Source organism: Ailuropoda melanoleuca, chromosome 1 (genome assembly GCF_002007445.2).
Source record: "Ailuropoda melanoleuca isolate Jingjing chromosome 1, ASM200744v2, whole genome shotgun sequence".
NCBI classification, from domain to species: Eukaryota; Metazoa; Chordata; class Mammalia; order Carnivora; family Ursidae; genus Ailuropoda; species Ailuropoda melanoleuca.
In genome coordinates this window covers 138,733,407-138,755,411 of record NC_048218.1, presented here as the reverse complement: position 1 = coordinate 138,755,411, position 22,005 = coordinate 138,733,407, and the positions used below count along the sequence as shown (strand labels likewise).

At 36.8% G+C, this 22,005-nt stretch overlaps 1 protein-coding gene across 9 annotated transcripts in view; it reads left to right on the top strand.

Moving 5' to 3' along the window:
• STEAP4 (STEAP4 metalloreductase) overlaps nt 1-21,152 on the top strand; it is a 36,636-nt gene extending 15,484 nt beyond the window's left edge. Inside the window, exons 2-7 of one of the 9 annotated variants that reach the window (XR_004627466.1) lie at nt 1,425-1,882; nt 2,725-3,252; nt 4,615-4,779; nt 13,704-13,848; nt 14,970-15,165; nt 15,295-21,152. Coding sequence is in view for 3 of the 9 variants with exons in the window: in XM_011236958.3 (XP_011235260.2) it covers nt 1,427-1,882; nt 2,725-3,252; nt 4,615-4,779; nt 6,395-6,679 (1,434 nt within the window). In the remaining 6 variants the exon portion in view is untranslated. Of the gene's footprint in view, nt 1-1,424; nt 1,883-2,724; nt 3,253-4,614; nt 4,780-6,394; nt 9,394-13,703; nt 14,335-14,412; nt 14,618-14,969 lie in introns of those variants that run through there. The other 8 variants (XR_004627461.1, XR_004627462.1, XR_004627463.1 and 5 more) reach the window with 8 other exon arrangements.
• Nucleotides 21,153-22,005: the final 853 nt, after the last annotated feature.

Here is a 22,005-nt window from a genome sequence, read left to right as displayed (position 1 = left end):
AACTTTTTCTTCCAATCGGCTATTTAGTCATCCCAATATTTGCTCCTGAATAATCCATCTTCTTCTCACTGACTTGAAATAACATCTTTATTGTATGCGCTTAGGTCAATTCCTGTATTTTTTACTCTATTTCACTGAACATTTTCTATTCCTGTGACGCTGCCATATTATTTCATTTTTTAGCTTTATAATATTTAATAGAACTTACCCCCTCGTCATTACTTTGTTTTTCAGAATTTGGAGATTAAATCAGGGAAAACTGACAACGGCATATGAGCCTGCCCATCCAGGAACATGCTGTACCTTTCCATTTACATAAATTTTCTCTGGGTCTTAAGGGAATTTTACATTTTTCTTCAGATATATCTTGTACCTGTCTTGTTATCTTGTTTAGCTTATTCTTAAATATTTTCTCTATTTTGTTGCAGCTTTAAGTAGGACCCCTTCTTCTATTAAATCTTCAAACTAATTTTTCTTAGTATGTGAAGAATATTGATATTAATTAGGTTCCTAAACAAGATGTTGGATTGATTTTATATGTATGGTGCTTCTTCAGTTGACTTTCTTGAGTTTTCCAAGACTATAGTTTCAACATCCACAACTCCTTGTGAATTTCTATATTTCAAATTTTTTTCTGTAATCTAGTTGTGTTACCTAGAATTTCTAAACAATAATAACTAAAGTGGTCAAAGCAGATATGTTCTTCTGCCTTATGGTCGTCTGGCTTATAACTTTATTGGGATTGTTTCTAGTAATCTTTTTTTTTTTGATAATTCTCTTTTAAAGTTAGATACTAGATTTTAGGTTGAGAGAGATTATATGTTAAGGAAATACCTATCTGTTCCTTTTTTACTATGAGTCAAAAATAAATGTCAAATTTTAACATATGCCCATTTAGCATACACAAATATGATTGTATTTTTCTCCTTAAATCTTCTAATATGGTAAGCTATATTAATAGATGGAATTTAATTAATTGAATATTGAATTTAATTAATAGATTGAATATTGAATTTACAGAACTCATCTTTCCATTCCTTGAATAATCCTCATTTGATCACTGTGCATTTTCTCTTTACAAGCAGCTAGATTCTGTTTGCTAATGTTTTATTTAGGATTTTTTGTATCATGAAACATAGGTAAATTGGCTGTACAGTTTTCTTACTAGCACATCCTTTGCGAGATTTTGCTCTGAGAACACTTGGAACTGTTCAATGTTGGACAAAGGCAGTATCATTGCAACACATACCCAGAGTTTAAAGCATCCACCAATAAGTGTCCTGGTTTTTCACTGTCTCTTTATCGAACAGAAGTTTTTGACCAGTGATTTTGTTCAATCAGACACATATGAGAATATATATGACAATATTTTTTCCATGTTAAGCATTCATATTTCATTGGCTATTTCTGTTATCCTCTTCCAGTCATGGAAAAAACTTCTACAGATGTATTTCCTTCTACTATGAATTCTTCAGAAAACCAAGAGACTGTATGTATTTTTGGAACTGGAGATTTTGGAAGATCACTGGCACTTAAAATGCTCCAGTGTGATTATTCTATTGTTTTTGGAAGTAGAAACCCACACAAATCCAGTTTGCTGCCCAGCGGTGCAGAGGTCTTCAGCTATTCAGAAGCAGCCCAGAAATCGGACATCGTAATCATAGCAGTCCACAGAGAGCATTATGATTTTCTCAAGGAACTCACTGAGGTGCTCAAAGGAAAAATATTGGTCGACATCAGCAACAACCTCAAAATCAATCAGTATCCAGAATCTAATGCAGAGTACCTTGCTCAGTTGGTGCCTGGAGCCCACGTAGTGAAAGCATTTAACACCATCTCTGCCTGGGCTCTCCAGTCAGGAGCACTGGATGCAAATCGGCAGGTAAGAATAAATGATTAACTGACACTCAATCTTTAAAAAGTGAATGTGTTGGGGTGCCTGGGTGGCTCAGTCAGTTAAGCATCTAACTTCAGCTCAGATCATGATCCCAGGGTCCTGGGATCGAGCCCTACATTGGGCTCCTTGCTCAGCAGGGAGCCTCCTTCTCCCTCTCCCTGCTGGTGCTCTCTCTCACTATCTCTGTCTCTCTCTCTCTAATAAATAAATAAAATCTTTAAAAAAAAAAAGTGAATGTGCACTTAACTCAAACATGCCAAAATAGAATTCCAAAATAAAATATCCACTAAACATTTCTGTTTGCTAATACGTGCCATGGATAATTTTCTTGGGTTTAACCAAGTAAAGTAGTCGATTGTTGTGACTTATTTCCCATTGTCGGCACTTTCAGCTTTTAGTTTGTTGGAACCCGATGGTGTCAGGCTCCAGAGGCCTCATGTAAGTACGAAAAAACAACACAGATTGTTGATGGTTATCCTTTCCATTCCCATCACATTGTATGAAACTGGTTCCATTTATTCCCTGAGATGAAAAGAAATCCATAAGTGATGTAGCACCCATGAATACAGAAGAAAAATCAAACCATCCACCCTGTGGAGAGCCAACTCCTATTGTATCAGTATGATATGCTTAAAACCACTCTCAACTTGAACCCTGGTACTTAACCATCCAGCACATTTGTGCAAGTTTAAAACATGTTGCTTCGACATCCTTGTTTGAAAAGCATGTCCTTGTTCTGCATGGTGCTTATATAGAATTTCAAAGTAATTATTAAAGAGAGAATAAGTACTATTTAATTATTTATTAATTAATTATTCTTAACCCAGGTGTTTGTCTGCGGAAATGATAGCAAAGCCAAGCAAAGAGTGATGGATATGGTTCGTACTCTTGGACTTACTCCATTGGATCAAGGATCTCTCATGGCAGCCAAAGAAATTGAAAACTACCCCCTGCAACTATTTCCAATGTGGAAGTTCCCCTTCTATTTGTCTGCTATCTTGTGTATCTTCTTCTTTTTCTACTCTGTTATAAGAGACATAATCTACCCTTATGTTAATGGCAAGAAAGATAGCACATTTCGCTTGGCTATTTCCATTCCAAATCGTATCTTTCCGATAGCAGCACTTACATTGCTTGCCTTGGTTTACCTTCCTGGTGTTATTGCTGCCATTCTGCAACTGTACCGAGGTACAAAATACCGCCGATTCCCAGATTGGCTTGACCACTGGATGCTTTGCAGAAAGCAGCTTGGCTTGGTAGCACTAGGATTTGCCTTCCTTCATGTCCTCTACACACTTGTGATTCCTATTCGTTATTATGTACGATGGACACTGAAAAACAGAACCATTACCCAGGTAAATCTCTACTCATTTGTATTCTCCAATTCCTTAAATCAAAGAGAAAGCTTGCTATATCATATTACATTTCACAATTATAGAAAATCACTCTTCTAAGCATCTTTGTTTTTTAAAGTAACTAGAGCTCCTGTCAAGTTTTGGTTGTTTTCTCCTTTTTTGTTGTTGTTGTTGGTTTGGTTTTTGGTTTTTGGTTTTTTGTTTTTTGTTTTTGTTTTTGTTTTTGTTTTGTTTTTGTTTTTTAAATGAATTCAGTCAAGACCTTATACAACTACTGAGAATGAAAGTTAGATTCCCAGGTTCACTTGGGTCCAGATGTGTATTCCCAGAACTCACTGGGATACTGGCAAACTGACAGATTTGGGGGCTCAGGAAACCTAATAACACTTACTTGAATGCTTTGCGGGGGTGGGGGGTGTGCAGTCAATAAATGTAAACCAATACGTTTTCAAGCTTCTATTTTTATGCATGCTACTTCCTTTTGGAATTCAAAACCAACCATCTCCTAAGTAAGGGAGCTATTCAAACCTGTGTCACAGGAGGGTAAACAAATTCACAAAAGGGTGCTTATAATTTCATTAATGTTTGACTTGTAGAGAGCCATCCTCAATAGCTAGAAAACTAAACAATTCTGAGCAAAGTCAAATACTATTTTCTGCATAGTCAAAAATTCAGAGAGAATCAGCTTGGAGAGTCTTAAAGCAGTCCCAGAGGAAGTACTATCCATTCATTCTAGCTTGGAAATAATTGGTTTTGATCAATCTTACTGCATTCTCAAAGTTTATGAGTCGATAACTCATTGACAGTACTCCTGTGGATTTCTCTACATTATTTCTCTAACAAATACATGGGAAGTTCTTGGGTAAGAGTCCCATTTTAAGGGCCTGATTTTTCTCAGTCTGTGGTGTGACAGACCTGATGCTGTATTACTACAGAAATAAGCTTGAAAGAACCCAAACTTTGTGTGTGTGAACAATCAGCATATAAAGCCGAAAAACAATCCTGATACAATCATTTGAGAACATCAAGTTTTGCTTGGGGAACAAGAAGCCATATGGTAAAGAAGGTTTAAGTAAATGTTTACTTTGTTTTAGAATTTATAGGGTCAATTAAAACTTTCTACATGACTCCTGGAGTCAACTATTATAATAAAGTCCCAGCAGAACCAATTACTTTTTCTACCAAGAAATATCATTTCCAAATGTATTTTTCTCTACAGTTATTTTCAAGTGATTATTAAGAAATACATACAATTTATCTTGAGCAAATTTACCATGCAGAGGTATTTTTTAGTCCCCTTAAACGTTTGGGCAGTTTGTAAAAAATATATAATTTTTAAAAATTGCTTATAATTTTTCTTAGGCAATGGCCAAGACAGAAGATCCATTTAGCACCTCTACTGCCTGGCTTTATGATTCATATATAGCTTTGGGAATCCTTGGATTTTTCCTGTTTGTACTCTTGGGAATCACTTCCTTGCCATCAGTTAGCAACACAGTCAACTGGAGAGAGTTCCGATTTGTCCAGGTAAGAACTTCAAGATTTAATCTCCTTTATATTGCAAAATAAGTCTGGCTTTACAAATACTCTCATTTTTCTCTCATACCATTAATAAATTTTCATTTTGCTTCTTCACTTCACTACCAATGTCACAAAAATAGCAACTGTACCAAGTTCAAGTGAGAAAATGCTAAACTCTGGTACCAAAAGGCAAACCATAATAGTTTTGTTTCCTAGCTAGGCATCACTTGCCAAGACCACTGCCTACTCCCAGAGCCACAGGTAAGAGTAGAGAGTAAAAAATACCAACACTATTAAACTTTGTATGTAGGGATGTGCTAGACGCAACATGAAGAGAAACCCAAAGACAAAATTTCTACTTCTGAATATCAACCTTAGCATACAGACATATTGATACAAAAAGGCGTATATTAAACTCAAGTTTAAAACCATCAAAGCAAACTGCATTAGATTGTTATCATGCCGGACTCAACGCTGGTCTATAAGAGGGAAATTGTTTCCCACATATCAACCACCAGACACTTCACTAAAGGCAGTTAGTTACTATTGTTATGGACAAGTAGTACTCAAAGTGTGGTACCTAGAACCTCAGCATCACCTGGGATCTTATTAGAGACACAAGTCCCTGCGCTCCACCTAGACCTAACGAATCAGAAACTCTGGAGGTGTGACCCAACAATGTGTTTTAACAAGCCTTCCAGATTACTCTGATGCATGCTTCTTGTGAACCAGTATAATAATAGAAAAGACCATTAGTAACTGAGATTTCAATTTTATAAAACTCTCCGAATTTCAAAAGTCTTGCAGTTTCTCCCAGAGAACAAATGCAGTCAACATTTTCTCATGTTAACACCTTTAGTCAAGGCATTAAGACAGAAATAAACATTGAGCTTTAGAATTTAGGCCAAAACAAGCAAACAAAAGTAAAGTTTGCTAATTGTTCTTTATCGCAATAGAAATTTGCTAGCATCTTCTTTTAGTCAGTAACATAAACTAATGTGGTATTTCTTGAGGACATACTGTGTCTTATTCATCTCTGGCCTCCAGAAAAGTTGATCAAGGAAAGAGTTTTACCAGTGGGGAAGAAGCCAAGATGCATTATTTATTCTAACCCAGAAGAGTTTACTCTTAGCAAACTTTCCCATCCAGCCAGGTTAAGATGAAGCCACCACTTAATCCCCTTCACCTGTGTTGCCAATCCCTGGAGTAATAGTACAGCACAGAGAATATAGTCAATAATAGTGTAATAACATTGTATGGTGACAGCAAGTGCCTACACTTATCATGGTGAGCAGTACAAAATGTATAGAACTGTCGAATCAAGATGTTGTACACCTGAAACTAATACAATGTTGTATGCCAACTATACTTCAAGAATAAAAATTTTTAGAAGGATGAAACCACCATATCATTTGTAAGCACAATCTTTTTTTTTTTTAATGCAGTATTTATCATCCCAAAGGAGGGCTAATGCCTTCTCCAGTACTTAGCAGAGTGTTCTAAATATTTCAGATGTCAAAGTTTTGTGGATGGTAATAAATATCCTTCATTTGCTTAGAGTGTTTCACTTTAAAATGTAAATATGGTGTTAATGTATATACATTTTTTCTTACTTATGTAGTCCAAACTGGGTTATATGACCCTGATCTTGTGCACAGCCCACACTATGGTGTATGGCGGAAAGAGATTCCTCAGTCCTTCAAGTCTCAGATGGTATCTTCCTTCAGCCTATGTGATAGCACTGATCATTCCCTGCACCGTGCTGGTGATCAAGTTCATCCTCATCCTGCCATGTATAGACAAGATCCTTACACAAATTCGCCAGGGCTGGGAGAGGAACTCAAAGCCAACATCAAATGGACAATATTTAAAGCAAAGTTCAATTCACCTGGATTCTCAACTATAGTATTGTATATTTAGAGAAGACTATGTAATGGGCACAGTTAAGAAAGCATTTTTCTCCCCCCCCCCCCCCCCGCCAACGGCCTGAAATTTGTTAACAGAGAAGGAACTCTTGCCTGACTTTGAGAAATTGACAGATAGGAATAGAATACCACTTAATCTCAAGGTTAGTGATGAATCTATGTAGGCCCCTGCCTCTCTTCCCAGAGGCAGCGGGCTGAGATCACAGTGAGCTTTGTGGTTTCACACTAAAATGTTTTTTTGTTATGGTCAACATGCATGACCTAATGTCTTACAAAATCCAGGGGAAATACATGCAACTTCCTTCTGTGATTCAAGGGCTGAGTGCAATGAAAAACAAAACAGTAAGATGGTGGTCACTGATAAAGGCTTTCTGAGGTATGTCTGAAAAGGAGGGCCAAATGAAGTAAAAGAAATGAGAATTTTTCTTACTGTTCTTTTTAAGTGAAGGTGATCCTAAGTAGAGCCATAGTGAATTCTATAGTTAAATGTGCTCTTTGATTTTGCTTTTGCCAACATGGATGTGTACTGTGGACAACTATTTCATAACACAACAAAAATATCACCACTGATGGGAAGTAACCATGGGTTGAATATATGCAAATCTATTACCATTGTCGTAAGATCCTTCCTCTACAAGGAATAGGTGTAGAGAAGATTGAGTTCAAATGGAGAGATATCCACTTGGATTTTTTTCAACGTACAATAAGCAAGGAAGGGTTGATAAAAGCCCTTGCACAAAAAGTTGAAATAAGCCAGAATTTTAGATAGCAAGCTAAATAAATTTTGTAAAGTTGCACTATACTAGGTTTGTATGATTTAGGTATGGTGGTATGCTTTGTGAATAGTATATTCCAAATATTGTTCAATACTAATCATCTATGAAATGGATTTCAAGTATAAAAAAAAGTGGCTTCTATAAATTTTCAGTGCTTATTATAATTTTAAGCAGTGAAATTAAATGAATAATGAAAGTATAAGTTTGACTAATGCATAGATGAGAGAGAATTATATAAAATCCTAGAGTAGAAAAGTGTGAACTGTAGCTGAAATATGAGACTTGGTTCCTTCTCAAATCTTTGCTGGAATGAAGGATGGTTTTCTTTGTTTTTCGTGCTGATAGTGCCATTTCCAAGATGACCTTCAGCAGGATTAGCCTTCCTGGCTCATGCATGGAGCTGGAAGGAGCCTCATGCACCCTCTTCCCACAAACTGAAATAACCAAAGGCTTTCAGGTTGACATTTTTCTGCCTGCTCTATAAAGGCCATCTATTTTTCTTTTTTTTTTTTTAACTTTTATTATCATATATTCTACATGATGCGAAATGATTAAAATATATTAAAACATCACCCACCATCCAGGATATTTCTCTACAAAACTTTTTGAAAATAGTTTCATCTATACTATATATTCAATTTTACATCCTTCCTTTTTCACTTAATATATCAGTGGTTTCATTCTCTTACATGGTATGCATATATTATTAGTTGCTGCAATATATTACATCAAATGGGCATTTATTTAACCACTGCATTAATTAAACATGTAGATTATATATGTTTTTTACTAAAACAAATAACATTTCAGAGAATATCTTAGCACTTATTACTTTTTTCCATATTTTCAATTATTTTTTTGGAATACTTGCCAAGAACTGGGATTACAAAATTAAGAAACTCTTAATAGCACTTGATATATATTGCCAAATTATTTCTAAACTGACCCCGTCAATACCATTGGCATTGGAGGAGGGTGTTGGTTTCATCATAACTTTTATAAATTTTGTTTTTTATATCAGTTTGTGTTCACTGAGAAGGTACACAGAACACATGTTCCATTAATTTATCCTTGATCCACCTAAGCAAGGTTACAAAAAAAAAAACAAAACCCTGGAAAACTGAGCAGAGCTGTGATGTATAGTGTTGACCGTAGAGCATCAGCGGGAAAGACAGGGAAAATGTCACTACTCATCCACTCCATTTTGTGCAAAAGAGCCAAGTGTTCCAGGGTTGAAGCCTGCTCATTGTCTAGAGAATGGTTGCTTCAAAATTAAATACTACCCAGGTTGATGTAAAGAAAGCCTCTGGGGTTAATCATGCTCTTTGGTAACGAGTTTTTATTGGGCCATAGTTCACCATTAAAAATAGAAAATGCCATACTTGGGTAAATAAATAAATAAATAAGACTACCTAGAGTAAAACTCTACTTTATAACCCTAGTAAAAACGTTCCGCCTGGGTAGTTAATAAAAGCTATCCATGACGCCAGAACTAGAAGAATATGTATATATTATGGTTTTGGTATAACAAGACCTTGGCAAGCCTGACCCTAGCCTCAACCACTATGGCTCCAAGCCCCACCAGTGGACCAGAGAAGCCAATTTCCTCCCCTTGTCCTTCTCAACCTCCTTCCTCCCCAAACCATCAAACCAACTTGATCCTCCTAACACAGCTGACTCCTCCAGTTTACCTAGGGTTGGAAAGAATGAGTTTGGAACAGATGGAAATAGTGAACTGTATACCTTTTAACAGGTCCAACCTGTTCTCTATAAAAAAATTTTTAAAAAGTTAGACTAAACTGCACTGTATTCTTGGAAAATTTTTAAGCTCACAGACCTTTTATTTTTGTATGTTTTCCCCATGGTAAGGGATGACTGCTTTTGTAAATTTGTACTCATTAAATGCTATTTTAAAAATATGTTCCAGTTATGTTTAATTCCGGTTTTGACTCACCAACATTCCAAAAAGAAAAAAAATGATTAAAAGGTTTTAAATCACAGTAGTTGCAGTATCTGGAAGTAAAAATACCTCCCTTCAGGCATAAGGAAAAGGAGAGACAGTACATGAGCTTAAAAGCACATTAACAGATTTGCAGCTCGTGCAGTATATGCTTGAGCTCAGCAGTGGGTGCACTCTGTGTTTCACTTTTTCCCTCAGAGAGGGGAGAGCATCATCTGGTCAAACGGGGTAGGGGTATATGATCCCACACTGGACTTTGGTAAGAAGTAGAAAAAAAAAAATTCTTTCCTTCCTCCAGGTAGATATTACCAGGACAGGGCTAATGACGTCACTAATGGACTGACTTCAGGTTAGATCTCAGCCTATAGACCAGACATTAAATGTCTTGCACAACTGGACAGTGCAGCCTGATGGGCATGATCACTCTTTCAAAAGCAAGATAAAAATGGATAAATAAATAGAGGCTAGCAACCTGGAGTAAGCTAGAAACAAATAGAAAAGCCCCTATTCAAAAGCTACTTCAGTTAGAAATTGCACTAAAAACTCCTCATGCACTAATTGTTCAGGGACCACAAACGAGCCATGATAATGATGAAAGTGTATAATGAATTTTACGCCTAGGAAACCAAAAGATTCTGGACCTTCTCCCAAAGTGAAGGTGGAATGGCAGTCAAGGTGCTGGTTTTATTCTCCATCCCCTAAACCAGTATCCACACCACCTGCCCATTTCACACTCACTCTCCAAACATACCCTTTCAGGATCCTAATCCAGTTCTCTATAATGAGTTAAAATGACAATGTAGAAAAATCCTCTACGCTTCTGAAGATTTGTTCAGGAGAGTTTAGGAGCAGAGACTGTTAGTTACTCTCCTAGGCACTGCCTTTCCTGAGCGTTCCGGGCCAAGATGGCAAGTCGGGAGGCTCCTGAACTCACCTCCTCTCATAGACACATCACATCGATAGCTGCACACAGTGCAATTCCCTCCGAAGTCCCCTGAATTCACACATAAGAGGAAGTAAGAAGACTACAATGAGGAGGAGCAGGATCAAGAGTGAAAGGGAAAGGAATAGATGTTAGAGAAATGAGGAAGGAGGATGAGCAGAACAGTGTGCCCCTGCCCTAGCCTAACAAGACAGAAGCACCCAGTTCCACATGTTTCCTGCTTCAAGCAGATCCTGCAAGGTGTCCAATAATGTTTGTTCCATGATCCGATGGACGGAGCCTGTGCTAAACCTCACATACCGAATCTTATTTAATCCTCATACCAGATCTCTGAAGTACTCATGTTATCCCCATTTCTCAGAGAAAAAAGAAATACCCTGAGTCTTAAAACATTGAGTGCCTGGCTTGCTAAGAGGCAGAGCTGGAATTTGAACTGGAGACAGTGTGCCTCCAGGGCCACTCCCTTTCAACGCCACAGTATAATGGAGGACAATCAAGCTGTCCTCCAAAACGTGCCTTCGAATCCATATATCAAGGCTGGATGGACTGTCTAGTGTTGATTTTAGTGCATTTTATAAGATTGTAGTGACCTGCAATTCGCAGTTTCGGCATCGAGTTCAACTCTGTTGCAACTTCTGTGTTCATCTTCCCGTTCCAGTCTGATGACAACCTGTCCTACGCATCAGAGAGGGCTGGGTTCAGCTGGAGGCCGGCAAAACCCTTGACCTGAGGACTTAGAGAAGCTGAGGACAGCAGAGCTCTTTTCCAGGAGCTCAAAGACAAATGTTTTCTTTCTCTCTGGTTTCACCCTAGTGCTTTATGCACTGAGTGAACGTATTTGTTCTTCAGATTCAGTGACTCACCTAGGAAATCTCATAACACTTTCCACTTAGTATTTAATACCAGTTGAGAAACTTTACTTAAAGAAAAAAAAAAAGATCCAGTACCATTACCTAGTTGACAGTTTCTCAGTTTGTAAATTATGAAGAGCTGTGGGAGTGGAACTCACAGTACACCAGAACCTATAAAAACAGGATCAACTAGAATTAAACTTTTCCCTATAATTTTTAGACAGTAAACAGGTTTTTAAGGAACACAACCAGCATATTAATTCCATTTTTACTAATCCTTTCTCATAAGGAAAGAGAAGAAAAAGAAACAACTGGAGAAAGAAAAGAAGAAAAAAAAAACCTTAGGGAAAGGAAATTAAATTAAAATTAAAATTAAATTAAAAAGAGAGAGAAGAAGAATGACAGAGTTACTGCTCAAATTTGTTAAGACAGAGTGGCAGAATCTGTTGAAATGGAAGAGCTGTGCCACCAAGCACAGGATTCTTCCGTCTCAACAGCCAACCAGCCAGCCACTCTCCTCATAAGAGTGTTGATTGCCGCCAACATGGAAATCTCTTCCTGTTTTAGGCACCCTGGGCAATTAGACAATTCCCTTACATGTAATCAAAATTTCTCTAGTACTTCTCTACCCATTGTTCTTAGTACCATGATGTAAAATAGTGCCTTTCTAACTACCTGAGGTAAAGGCCAGATTTTTGGTTTTTGTTTTTTTGCCAACACACCACAGATCACATGCTTAAATATTGTGTGAGCCAAAACCAAGAGTAGGACGCTTAACTGACTCTACAACCCAGACAACCCGAAAGGTTCTAAAGTTTCAAGCTCAATTTCTTAATTTATCAGACTGGTAACAAGCAGGTCACAAACCAGCGCCATCTGCAGGCCACACTTGGAGTAGCACTCAAGAAGGACTAATGATCTGGCTTGGGTTCCTCCAGAAGACAATGCTGAGGCAAGGATTCTACTGCACATGGTTTACTTTAGAAACAAAATCATTAAGTACTGGGAATGGAGTAGGAAAGTAGGGCAGAGAAGGAATAAAGTGTGGGTTTTCAAGCCAGTTTCCACTGTGGGTGCAACTCCACTGGCAACTCTGGAAGACAGTATTAAATAAACCTCAGATTTATCCCTATCAAGGGGAAAGGAAGATGGGGGTTTTATGCACCAAATCCCTGTTTGTTATTGGATAAAAGAAGCTGCTAGGGCATTAACTTCTGGCTCTTCTGATTTTTACTATACACTTGCCCCATATAGCATTGTGGCTAGAAGAACCACCTGCAGGCAAAGTGTCACAGGTGTTCACGCAAGCAGCTTTCAGTCCGTAGAGGTGAATGCCAGCAGGGGGAGGGTACGACACCAACAGCCGTTACACAATGCAGTTCAAAACTGTGCAGAGGGCGTGAACAGAGAGTTCAAAGGGGGAAAATGGCTCTCCAACATACGAAAAATATTCTCCAACATTTATAAACAGATGCATGAAAACTCAAACTACACTGAGATGCCATTTCTCACCTAGCAAGTGGGCAAAGATCTAAGAGTTTGAGCACAGAGGCCGTGAAGACGTGTATTCTCATATACTGCTTTTGAATGTGCAAACTGGAACCACCCCCGTGGACACCAATTAGGCAGTATCTTTCAAGATTAAAAATGCATAGTTGGGGCGCCTGGGTGACTCTGTCAGTTAAGTATCTGCCTTGGCTCAGGTTATGATCCTGGGGTCCTGGGATGCAGCCCCCCATTAGGCTCCCTGCTCAGCTATGAGTCTGCTTCACACTCTGCCCCTACACCCCTTGTGCTCCCTCTCTCACTATCTCTCTCTCAAAAAATAAAATCTTCAGATGAATAAATACATAAATAAAAATGTATAGTTAAGTTTGAACCCAGGGGCCCCACTCACAAGAATTTATCCTATAAATATGCCTGCAAGAATTCAAGGTGAAAAATATGTATTGCTGCTCTTTTTTTTTCTTGTTTTTTCATGAATAACATGGTATAAACAGAACATGGGAAAGAATTCAAACATTGATTTTTGTAACGGGTTAAGTTTCCTGTGATGCTTTCACAGAACAGAATTCTATACAGCTGTTTAAAACAAATGAGTCACTTCTTCATATATATATGGAAAGATCTCCAAAATATATTAAGTAAAAAAACTCAAGGTGTAAACTAACGCACGTCGTTTGATTCCTTCTGTATATGTGTACTTGCTTGTGATTGCCTAAAGAAACACAGTGGAAGGATTCAAAAGAAATGAATTTAAAAAAAAAATCACACCTATACAGGATGGGGGACAGGGCAGAAACACAAGTAGAAGCACTGCTATTTCTTATATCATTTTGATTTTTTCATTATATGAGTAGTCTACCGAATTTTTTAAAATAAATTTAAGTTTGAAAGGAATTAGTTGCATGTTTCTGCTAAGTCTTCTCTTGTTAAGGCTAAACTTCATCCAGCTTATCCAGTCTTTCCTCTTAGATAATAACTTTCGCGTCTTCCATCGGCGGCTCCCTCATCTCTTGGCCTCGTACAAATGTTCCTGAACCAAAAACAGAACTCTAGATGAGGTGTAGCCCGGCTGGAGGACAATATGATCATCTCTTCCTTATTCTGGATCATTAATGTAGGTCTCTAGTAATGTAGGTAAGCTTGCATTAGGTGGTTGTTGTGAGGGGTTTTTTTGATAGTCAATAACATGCCTAAATTCTTTTCATAGAAAATGTGAAGCCCAGTCTCTCCATAATCTGCTCCAGTAGCCCCACCTCAGCCCCCTCCACCACCAATACCGACCACCCAACACTGATCGCCACAAATATTTTTAAACTTAAGTGTAAAGCAAAAGCAAATAAGCACTCTCTACTATCTTTGCTATAATTCTGTAAATCTAAAACTGTTCTAAAATAAAAGGTTTATTTTTAAAAAACAAACAATCTACCCTATCCTTTTTAAAGTTTATTTAGTAGAAAATAACCTATTCTTCTGGCCTGGAAGATTGTTTTAAATATTAATTGCATTTGCCAACATGCATGCTGTCCACACACTTCCTAAATATAGCTTCCATGCCTTTATTTTAGTTTTTGATAACAAATATAGAAATATTTTATCCATAACCTCCAACTTCAACTGAAATATTTCATAGGCTAGATGAAGCCTAGAGATTATCTAATCTAATAAACTCATTTCACAGATGTGGAAACTGAAGCCCAAGGGGATGAAGTAATTTCTGCAAGGTCACATAGCTACATTGTAACAAAGCAGAATTAGACCAGAGATGACCTGATTCCCAGGCTCGGAGTTTTTTTGGTCCTTTTGGAAGCACATGACTCCATTGAAAACAAATTGGCTAGAGATCAAAATCAAAACGGTCAAAAGGACAGACTGATCAGAAACAGGTATATCCAGCTACTGATTCTGGACTTCTCAGTCAGTGATGAGTACTTTACCTTTAGAAAAATGACAAGACTAAAAGAACAGCATTATACGATCTAATGGTGTATTTAGATTGCCTATGATTATTAGAATGTTAAATAATGATAAATGATATTTTAACTCCTTTTACATTCTCTAATTAAAATAATATTAGAGTCTTAGCAGACACTTGAGGAATATCCAGCAACAAAGGTTGTACTTAATTAATCTCTGTTGGAATCTTTTCCCCATATGAAGAAGACTTTGTCAAACTGCTGTAATATAAAAGAAATTTACTGTAAAAGTGTTTCTTTTTATCTGGCTAAATATATCAAGTAGCATCGGTGGCAGCCATAGAGATGACCCATCCCATGGCCCTTCAAGAGAACCTGCTGATTGACAGCCTCCAACTGCCACATCTTGGGATACAGCACCTCATCCACTCAATCCACGATCCACGTTGAACTTGGGCTGCTCCCGGCCCACGACTGTGCATGACAGGGGGACTGGATGCCAGCAATGACTGCTTCGTGTAAGATTTCTCTAATGGGCAAGTTTTGTTTGAGTATTTCCCATTGCCCTACCCCATGAGTCTTTCACAACTGCACCAGGATCTGAAACTCTTCCTCCCTGATCTTTCCCTCACTTTCACCTTTCACAGGTGTAAGACCTGCACTGCAGTAGGAAGGCTCCCTCCTGCCTTATCCTTCAGGCATATCCTCTAATGTATCTCTTGTTCTACTTTGCTGTCTGCTTCTTGGAGGACCTAACTGACAAAGCATCAGTGGATGAAAAGTCACAAAGTCAATTATTTTTATTAGAATGCATCTTAAAAATCATAACATGCATTGTGTCTGACACTGAAATAAACCCTTTAACAATTAGTTTCACTAACTAGTATATTAAGAGAAGACAGGCATAAATAAACCAAGACGCACGAAACAGAGTGTGTTGGGAAAGTGCTACTGGAGGTGGCATCAACTTTCCCAAGCTCCACTCCCTTTCCCATAAAACAGAAGAAAACATGTGTTCCTAAAGATTTAAAGACATAAAATATCCTGCAAAACACACAAAGGAAAAATACATATTTCTATTTCACCGAAAATTATTAGACGGATGGTCTCAGAGAGGGGCTAAATGTGCTGAGGCACAGAATAAAGATGCCAATCACCCTGGGCACAGGAGCAGACCCCTCCCCATCTTCTGGCCACAAGCAATGATCATATTCTGCTTTGACAACAAAGTGAGGGAGCATAAGCCACAAAGAGTTACCTAAATTGAATCTTCTGTTGGCTAGTTGAGCAGTAGTCCCATGAAGAGTTATTCCAATTTAAAGAATTAAAGAATTGTAGCATTCCTTATACCCAGGAGTTGTACACCAAAAGTTATGGAAAGATAGAAAATGAGAAGTGACTGATGTCGAGAAAGAATTGGGAAAAGAGAGCAAAAAATGAGAAATAAAAACTAAATTAAAAAGAATACACATATAGATGCCATAAATGCATAGAAAGGGAAAAGTGAAGGAACTCAAACACAGATAAAGTTGTTGTTGCTGTTGTTACTGTTGTTAAGATTTAGGAGAAAGTACTAGAAATAGCCAGCAAACAAAGGAGATATAGTATAAATGCAAATGGAGAACTGTAAGATAACATCTAGGAAATGGAACAAATAAGATACTTATGATTGTAATTCAAAAAAATTTCCTTAAAAAAAGAGTTTTTCTGAATTTAGAAAGTCTTGGATCTACGTATCAAGGAGAAATGCTATATTAATCTGTAAATGATATACTTTATTGGACATATCTTAGTAAAATTTTTAAACTTCAAGGATAATGAAAAAAATCTTTAGGTAGTCAGGAACAATGAGAATCAGATTGTCATCCCTTTTTTTTTTCTTAAAGATTTTATTTATTTATTTGACACAAAGAGAGAACAAGGAGGGGGAGAGGCAGAGGCAGAGGGAGAAGCAGACTCCCTGCTGAGCAGAGAGCCTGATGTGGGGCTGGATCCCAGGACCCTGGGATCATGACCTGAGCTGAACACACACACTTAACCAGCTGAGCCACCCAGGCACCTCTGTCATCCATTTTCTAAGCAGCAACATTTTAAGGTAGAAAACACTGGAGCAACAACTTTAAGATACTCAATGAAAGAAAATGGGAGCTAAGGATTTACATCTTGTCAAACTGCTCTTCAAATGTAAAGGCCACAGGGGTGCCTGAGTGGCTCAGTTGGTTGAGCGATTAAGCTTTAGCATGGGACGCTTGATTTCAGCTCAGGTCATGATCTCAGGGTCACGATCCAGCACTCTTCAGGCTCCACCCTGGGCATGGAGTGGAGCCTCTTAAGATTCTCTCTCTCCTCTCCCTCTGCTCCTCCCACCTCTCTCACTCTCTCTCACCCCACCCCACAAAAAAAGTAAAGGCCATAAATAAAGAGCTGTAAACACACGAAAGCTCTTCCCAAAGAAGAAACTAGAAAACAATCCAGCACAAGAGGATTGAAGAAGCTTGAGCATAAGGCTGACAGACAAGCACTGAATATATTCACCTGTAGAACAAAGACTAAAAGATAAGGGGGACAAAGTAGTGTATAAATTCCAAATGTTCTGACGATCTGTAAATAATCCATACAATTAGCAAAAATGGGAAGGGAAAGAAAAGAACATAAGGAAGATAGTAGGTATGAACTTCCCAGCTATACCTTTTATGATACCCAATCAAAGAAAATGGAAGCTAAGGATATTTCCTGAAGCTGATAAGCCAAATAATAGTCGTTTAATTGTACTTAAAAATATACAGACTAAAATTAGATAAAACTACCATGTTTTGTCTTTTGAATACTAAAGATCAAAAATAAGACAAAAAATGAAATTGATGGTGAGAAGAAGAGCAGAGGTGAGGTAGCAGTAACCAACTATTTTAAGTACTGGTTCTCACAGGAAGTCACCGGAGAAGATCTAAGTCAGAGAAGACTAAGGACATTAGCACAGAAGTGATAGAATAAAAATGAAAAGTATTCCTAATTATCACCAGATATTAAGATATATTTTACAGTCACTATAATTAAAACAGTGTGGTTCAGACAAGACACATAGAACAAAAAAGAGAGTGTACAAATAGACTCGAGTGTGTATAGAAACCCAGTATTTGATAAGGTGGCAGCTCAAATCGCTGAGGAAAAAGATGAACTATAATAAATTGTGTTAAGACAACCAGACATAAATTTGGAAAATAGAATAAAATCAGGTCAGTACTTCATACCAGGAAAAATTCAAGATAAATCAAAGTTTAAGCGTTAAAAACTGAGAACAAGGGAGAATTGTCTTATCTCCTGAGTTGAGGAAAACCTTACTAATTCAATATCTAGAAGCTGTGAGAGAAAACACTGATAAATCTAATCACGTTCCTTTTCCTTAAAATGTTGGCATGACACGACACAACATAAGGTAAAAGCTAAAGGTAAAAGACAAATGGTAAACTGAGAAAACATATTTGCACTTAGATGGCTAATATGCTTAATATATTAAGAGTTCTTACAAACTGAGAAGAAACAGACTAACGACCTGAGGAAAAAGTGGCAAAATGTATCAGCAGCCGTTCTCAAAAGAAGAAACGCAAATGGTGCCTAAATGTATGAAAAGATGTCCAAACTCACTCTTATTCAGGAAATGCAAATGAAAACGACAATGAACTACAATTTCTTATATATCTGATTGGCAAACATCCCAAAGTCTGCCAACGTCCTCGACTGGCAAGGTTCTAACAAACAGCTAAATTCCCAGCCAAAGGAATTTGATAAGATCTCAAAAAAAAAAAAAAAAAAAAAAAAAAGACTAGCAATCTATCTAGCGGTTTCACTTCCAGGAATCTACCTCCAAAATATTCCCACAAAAATAAAAAATGACATATTAAGAAACGAATATAACACGGTATGATAACTACCTGGAATTAAAATAAAAACTTTAAAAAATGACATATGAAAAATATATCTTTTCAATACATAGTATGATAACATCTGGATAAGAAAAAAGGAGATAATTAATATATACATAATTCTTTTGTATTTGCAAAAAGAGAAACTGATAAAAATGGTTATCACAAGGTCAGTGGTCCTCAGATATTATATAAAATTCCCCTTCAGAGCCTGACTCCCAAAATTTCTGATTTAGAAGTTCAAGACGGGCCTGAGAATTTATATTTCTAACAAATTGTTAAGTGATTATGCTGAAGAAGCTATTCTAAAACCACACTTCACCTCCAAAAGTTAAAACAAATGACAACAAACTTATCAATATATCAAAATAATGACATTATAACACAAGAAATAGGTTTATTTCAAGCGGTTTTTGAGGACGTTGAGTGCATGTCTTCAGTGGAATGTGTTCTAATTAAAAACAGAGCTTCAATTAATCTTAAACTTAATTCAGCATCTTTTAGCAACAGTATTATGAATTTGGAACTAGTACACGTACAAATACACACATACATTTACGCATGAAGATAAATCAAAAAATAGTTCAATGATGTTAAGAACCAAAATTATTAGTGTAAAAGAATTTAAAGAAATTAAATGAAAATTCTACGATGTTAAATTTGAATGGAATACTGATATTCAATATCAGTATTATTTCATTATTTTTCTTTTCAAAGTATGTATTCTTTAGTTCTACAACTGCAAAGATCTTGAGAACGGTGGCCACCCAAAAACAAGAGAGCCTCCAGTGACCACATTCTGGTATCTAAGCAGCATTTCCCACTAAAAGGAACCACAGCTTTATGGAAGAATTCTGATGCTAGATTTGGAGAAGAAAATGCATTAAAAGAGTTTGTGGCAAGGTATGCCAGAAAAGAAGGAGACAATCAAAGAGTAACGGGATATATCAGAAGCAAACATCAACAAGCAGGAACAAATAAAAGGCAAGAATCTCATTGGCAAAAACATGCTAACAATGAAAAACAACAGTAACTGAAATTAATTAATTAGAATTCATGATTTCATTCCGTCACTTAAAAATAAAAAATCCCCAATGCATACACATACAAAGATCTAGTTGGTCACCACTGATTTTTAAATATTTCCTTACTTTGAAAATTGGCAGTAGAAAGAAAAGAATTAGGCATTTACCCTGCCTTCTCTGTTCTACCCAGTAACTAAATAGCCCTAGTTGAATGACATAAAGTTCTTTTCCACAGAAAAAAATCCAGTTAAAGAAAATGAAAAAAATAACTAGAAAATCACCATTTTGCCTAATGAAATAATTCAGGAAGCTTTCATCAGTAGATGAAATTTCTAAACGCAAAGTTGATGGGTAATTGTAGCATGTTAGCATCACAAAAGTGTGACGCCTAGACACTAGCACCATGTGCTTTCTACGAAGCACCAGCACCACAAATGCTTGCCAACAGAGTTGAACCTGCATCTCACCAAGCATTGAGAACCAACTTCAGTTAACAAGAAATACAAGGGATAGAGCAACAAGTTGAATGTCACCAACAGAAAACACAGAGACAAATCCAGAATGTGGAACATTCTACAGGACACGTAACCCAATCTTTTCAATAAATCAACAACAAGGAAGATGTGACACCAGATCAAGAAATTTAAACAAATGCAGAGTGTGGTACCTTGTGTGAACAAATCAGGCATGGTCAGGTGTGGGAGGAACAGGTTTGGAGGGAGGAACTTTCCTTTTGGACATGTCAATTGTGTAATGGGATTAAAGGAGTCACCTGAGATGTGAGTGAGAAGAAATCAGCTCTAATGACAGACATGATGCATCCTAACTTTAGATGGTGAGAAGATGAGCAAGGTCCAGTAAAGGAGATTGAGGTAGGCGGACAATCTTGAAAGAGTGGAGATCTGGAGGCCAATGAAGAAAGTGGGTCAAGTAGGAAGGACTGATGACTATGACTATATATGTCCAATATGAGGGAGGCTGATCATTGGATTTGGCAATATGGAAATCATGGGTGACCCTAATTACCCTAATAACTCTGTATCCCTGGGAATATTTTACACATAATATGTTTAAAAAATATTTTATTGAATAAATGAAAAGATATACCTATCGACTGTAATTCTGAAGTTTCCATAGAATTCTGCAGTTGAGCTACTTAAAAACAGAATAAAATAAGTCATTTCTCCGATTTAGCAAGACAAAAGTACAAAAGAAATAAACTCCATACAAACAAGTTGCCAAATGCTAGAGATGCACTAGTGAAATTGTTCATATATGATTTAAATTAATTTTTAATGGTGACTTTTGTGTTTATTTAGATGAATAATTTTTTTTGTTAAAAATAAATAAAAGCAAAACTCATTAGATAGACTGTGGGAGGAGACAGTAATGTGTACCGTTAACATAAAAGCATTAGCTTCTAAAAGATAGATACAGTAAGAACCATCCTGCCTCCAGCATGACCAATCAACCAGAGATCTCAAGGTAGACCTTCCAAATACCTGCTTAGAAACTGGCTTATTTTCCCAGATCTATTCCTGTGGTTTTAATTAAGCAAAAGATCATGTGGCTTACTTTATGTCATTTCATTCTGGGAAGAGGTTTTACACCAATACTGAGATGATGAGGAGATGGGAGAAGTGAGGGAATGAGTACAAAAAACTGGATCTGAAAACCTGTGAAGATTTTTCTAAAATATCTTCACATTTGACTAAGTATGCTAAGTACTCCAAAAATCAGAATTTATATTTTGACAGTATCAATCTATTAACAAGTATTTGAACAACATACTATATTTGAACAACGTACTATAGGGGATACCAAGAAATATAAGAAATGATGAACTTATAATCACGTGATTCACAACAAATTGTAGGGCTCACATTAGTGTCAGTAATTTGAATTTAACTAACACCTGAGCATCTTACATAGGCCAGAAAGGAAAACCAAAATACTTAAAGACTTTCCTGCATCTGCATTTTATGAAGTAGCAATTATTTTTTCCCTTACTCCAAGGTAAGAGCAGGTTAGTTGAAATTGCTGATTAAGATGAAGGGAAGTTAAACAATTAGGCAGCAAGTCAATTTTGAGGGTTAGGAAAGGCCTTTCTTGATACCCTGGAGAAAGGACAAGGAAGCAGCATTAGCAACAATTCTGCATCTTAGCAGAATTAAGACAACAAAGGGGAAATGCAATGCATAAAGAATAATTAGACTAATTTGAATACAAACTGGGTATTATAACTATTCATAATTATTAGGAAATTGTTAATGCTAATGTTGTTCATTGTTAATGTTAATAGGAAATGTTAATTTTGTCATGAGACAATGATATTGTGTTTATATAGAAAATGTTCTTATCATTTAGAGATGTCATATGACATATTTGGGGGCAAAACATCATGATATTATTT